The sequence below is a fragment of the Seriola dumerili genome, unplaced genomic scaffold (genome assembly GCF_002260705.1).
Source record: "Seriola dumerili isolate Sdu_G_001 unplaced genomic scaffold, Sdu_1.0 BDQW01000716.1, whole genome shotgun sequence".
NCBI classification, from domain to species: domain Eukaryota; kingdom Metazoa; phylum Chordata; class Actinopteri; order Carangiformes; family Carangidae; genus Seriola; species Seriola dumerili.
This window is the reverse complement of record NW_019174971.1, coordinates 508,444-511,257: the sequence shown is the minus strand read 5'-3', so window position 1 is coordinate 511,257 and position 2,814 is coordinate 508,444. Positions and strand designations below refer to the sequence as shown.

Genomic DNA, 2,814 nt, shown 5'->3' with positions numbered 1-2,814 from the left:
TGCCAGTATTTTTTTTTTGTTTTTCCTCATTTGAGACAATTCAGAGACGGATTGCAACACAAAAGCTATCCCGAATAACTCTGACAAAAAGCCAAAGTATGTTACAATTAAACCGTAAATAAAGGTCCATTTGAGTATCTCCCAGATCAAGGTGGAATCCGTTACACTTTTTTTTTTAATCCTCGTGTACATACAAAAGAAAAAACATTGTGACAGACAACAGTATCAATTTTTGGGGCATTTACATTTTGGCCAGCGTACAAACAAAGTTGTGCATTTACCGAAAATTAGAAGACGAAAAAACAATAAAAACGAAAAATAATAAGCTTGACGCCTCAGCTTTGGCGCAAAAGCAGCCACACAGGAAGTTGGGTGTTGGTGGTTTTGGGGAGACGATGATGAGCTTCCTGGGACAGAGGCCACGCCCCGTCCCTCGGGCCTCTCCGCTGCACGTCGATTTTGGTGGTGAAGGTGTTAAAGAAGAGGCGTGCACCTTGAGGACTGTCTTCTGCAGTCCCCTGCTCCTCCTCCCCTGCTTCCGTCTCTAGGCAAATCTTCCTCATCTCCCGACAGAAAGACAAGCGTGAAGGTGGTGAAGGTGGTGTTTGCTGATGGAAGGGAGGGGACAGGGGACGGGGGACGGGGGCCGCCCGGCTGCCCTGACGAAAGGCGTCATCCGTCCACAGGCTGTGCAGCTTGGTTATGTTTGTCGTTTCATAATTTCGGTTACAAAGTTATACAGCTAAAAGAAGTGACTGAAAACAAGGCAATGCGGGAGGAGGGGGGGGGGTGTACAGTGCATGACGGGAGGGAGGGGCTTCACGACGTCGCCGCTGCCTTCTCCTGTTCAATGGCTGCAGGGGGAGAAGAGAAGAGAGGAGAGGAAAGATGTGAGATAAAATTACACAGTAAAGCTGCATTTTCTGTAGAAGTGTTGGTTAACGGCACAGAAACAGTTAAGAAATGTGATGTAATGCATCACACACACACACTTACTTTCTTTTGAAGGCAGGGGATTCTTCTCCTGCGTCTCTGTCTTCTTCAGCTTGGTCTTGTCGAAGCTGGTCACCTCTGAGATATCAGGCTTGTCACTCATGGTTGCAGAGAGTCTGGAAGATGAGGAAGGAAGCAGACTGTCAGAGACCTGCAGTCCTCTGGTCACTGCACCACACCACTATTAATGTGCAAACTACAGGTGCTGGCCAGCTGTAATCTCCACACAGAAACAGCTGAGGAGAGAGATTCCTTAAAATATATATATCTAATGTATAATATGTATTCTGTTAAAAATGTTAGAGGTTTTTAAAAAAGGTAAAAAAAAAAAAAAAATAAAAAAAAACCCCCACCAGAGCATGCGGTCTACACTGACTATGGATCAGCCGAAGGGCGTTGCCTAAAATCTCAGTGGCCAGAAATCATTTGTCCAGTTTAACTACATGCGCAACCGCAGACTACTTTTCCCTCTAATGTGCGCGGATGTGTCCGCCTTCTTTTGTTCGCCCTGCGGCTCTTGCACGGCGTGATTTGACTGAACATCCAGCCCGTTATCCAACGCGCAATCCCGGGGATGCTGCACACAGAGGGGACAGGCTGCTCCAGACAATGAGGCCAGTTCAAGGCGTTCAAATCCGACATTTACATAACAATAGAAGTTCCCATGCTGGGCAGAGCAAGAAAAAAAATAAATAAAAAAACAAAGACTGCTGCTCATTTGCAAATTATCTTTAAAAAAAATAACACTATATGGTGAAAAAATGGTCATATTCTGGAGGTAAAGGAGGGATAATGAGTGTCCACTCAGGGGCTTTCCACATGGACGCTGTGCAACATCCGCATTCACTTGTCACGTACTTCTCCCCTTGGGGCGCAATCTGTAGGAACCACCGCCCAGATTTGGCATTTTGCTCACTCATCTTGGTCGTAAAAAATCCCCAAGTTCAACTCCGCAAATTTCAATTCACACTCCAAAAAAACAAAACAAAAACAAAAAACAAAAAAAAACATGTGCTCATGAGCTATTAAAAGCGCAATGGACACGTGAAGGCATCGTCTTAAATAATGGGACCAGACGCACGCAGCTCGAGCACAAACGGCAACAAAGGAAACAGGCTGATGTGCATGAATGTGTTGCGTTAGAGACAAAGACGAACCTCACATGTCTGCCTCTGATGTCACATCACACTCTTAAGCTTTTAGGACACAAAAAAACAAAAAAAAAAACAAGCTGCATCCACTGAAAAACCACATTATTTCATGTTTTGTCTTTGGTTGTCTATTTGGCACAAAAAACGCCCTGACCACATTTCTCACACTGATGTGACAGTTTCACTCTTTTAAAAGCTGCAGCCAGCGAAGCACAAAGAAGTGAAATGAGCTGGTGAACAGGTCTTACCGGAGCGTTGGCTGACGGGATGTCTGGAAGGTCTCTGGTCAGTGCGTTGCAGCAGTAGTGGCGCGTCTTTGCGCAAGCATCTGATATAGTCAGAAATATGCTAATGACTCTGACATCACCGGCTCTCCTCCATCCTCCTGTGTCCCCCTGCTGGAGAGGCACGGAACCTCCACCCTCATGCCTCTGAGAGCAAAGACTGAGGGCTTCAAGATTTCATGTTATCATTTCCCAGAGGAGAGAAATGGAAATATAAGGATTTATTGTGCGTTTTACTGTAAGCCACGTGGCGCTGAAGGCTCCACTCCATCTCTTATTTTATCTCTCTTACACATCAAGAGCCTCTACACTTCTGTTTAGCGTCAACACAGCTGCTTTACTTCAAATGTACCCTTAGATTGCCCTGCATTCTGTTGAAAATAACT

At 45.3% G+C, this 2,814-nt stretch overlaps 1 protein-coding gene across 1 annotated transcript; it reads right to left on the bottom strand.

Annotated features, from left to right (window-relative positions):
- Positions 1-703: 703 nt before the first annotated feature.
- On the bottom strand, positions 704-2,500 carry LOC111236729 (thymosin beta-12). Its single transcript, XM_022765580.1, has 3 exons — positions 2,393-2,500; positions 997-1,109; positions 704-854 (listed from the first exon to the last, which is right to left on the bottom strand). Exons 2-3 carry the CDS (start codon positions 1,094-1,096, stop codon positions 820-822), a joined length of 135 nt encoding a protein of 44 aa, XP_022621301.1. The 5' UTR covers positions 1,097-1,109; positions 2,393-2,500; the 3' UTR covers positions 704-819.
- Between the last annotated feature and the right edge of the window lie 314 nt (positions 2,501-2,814).

What these genes read in the sequence shown, in the direction of transcription:
- LOC111236729 (XM_022765580.1), bottom strand. Translation starts at nt 1,096, where the DNA reads ATGAGTGACAAGCCTGATATCTCAGAGGTGACCAGCTTCGACAAGACC. An exon ending in TCCCCTGCCTTCAAAAGAAA is followed by an intron (nt 855 to 996) that starts GTAAGTGTGTGT and finishes CTCCCCCTGCAG; the next exon opens with CCATTGAACAGGAGAAGGCA.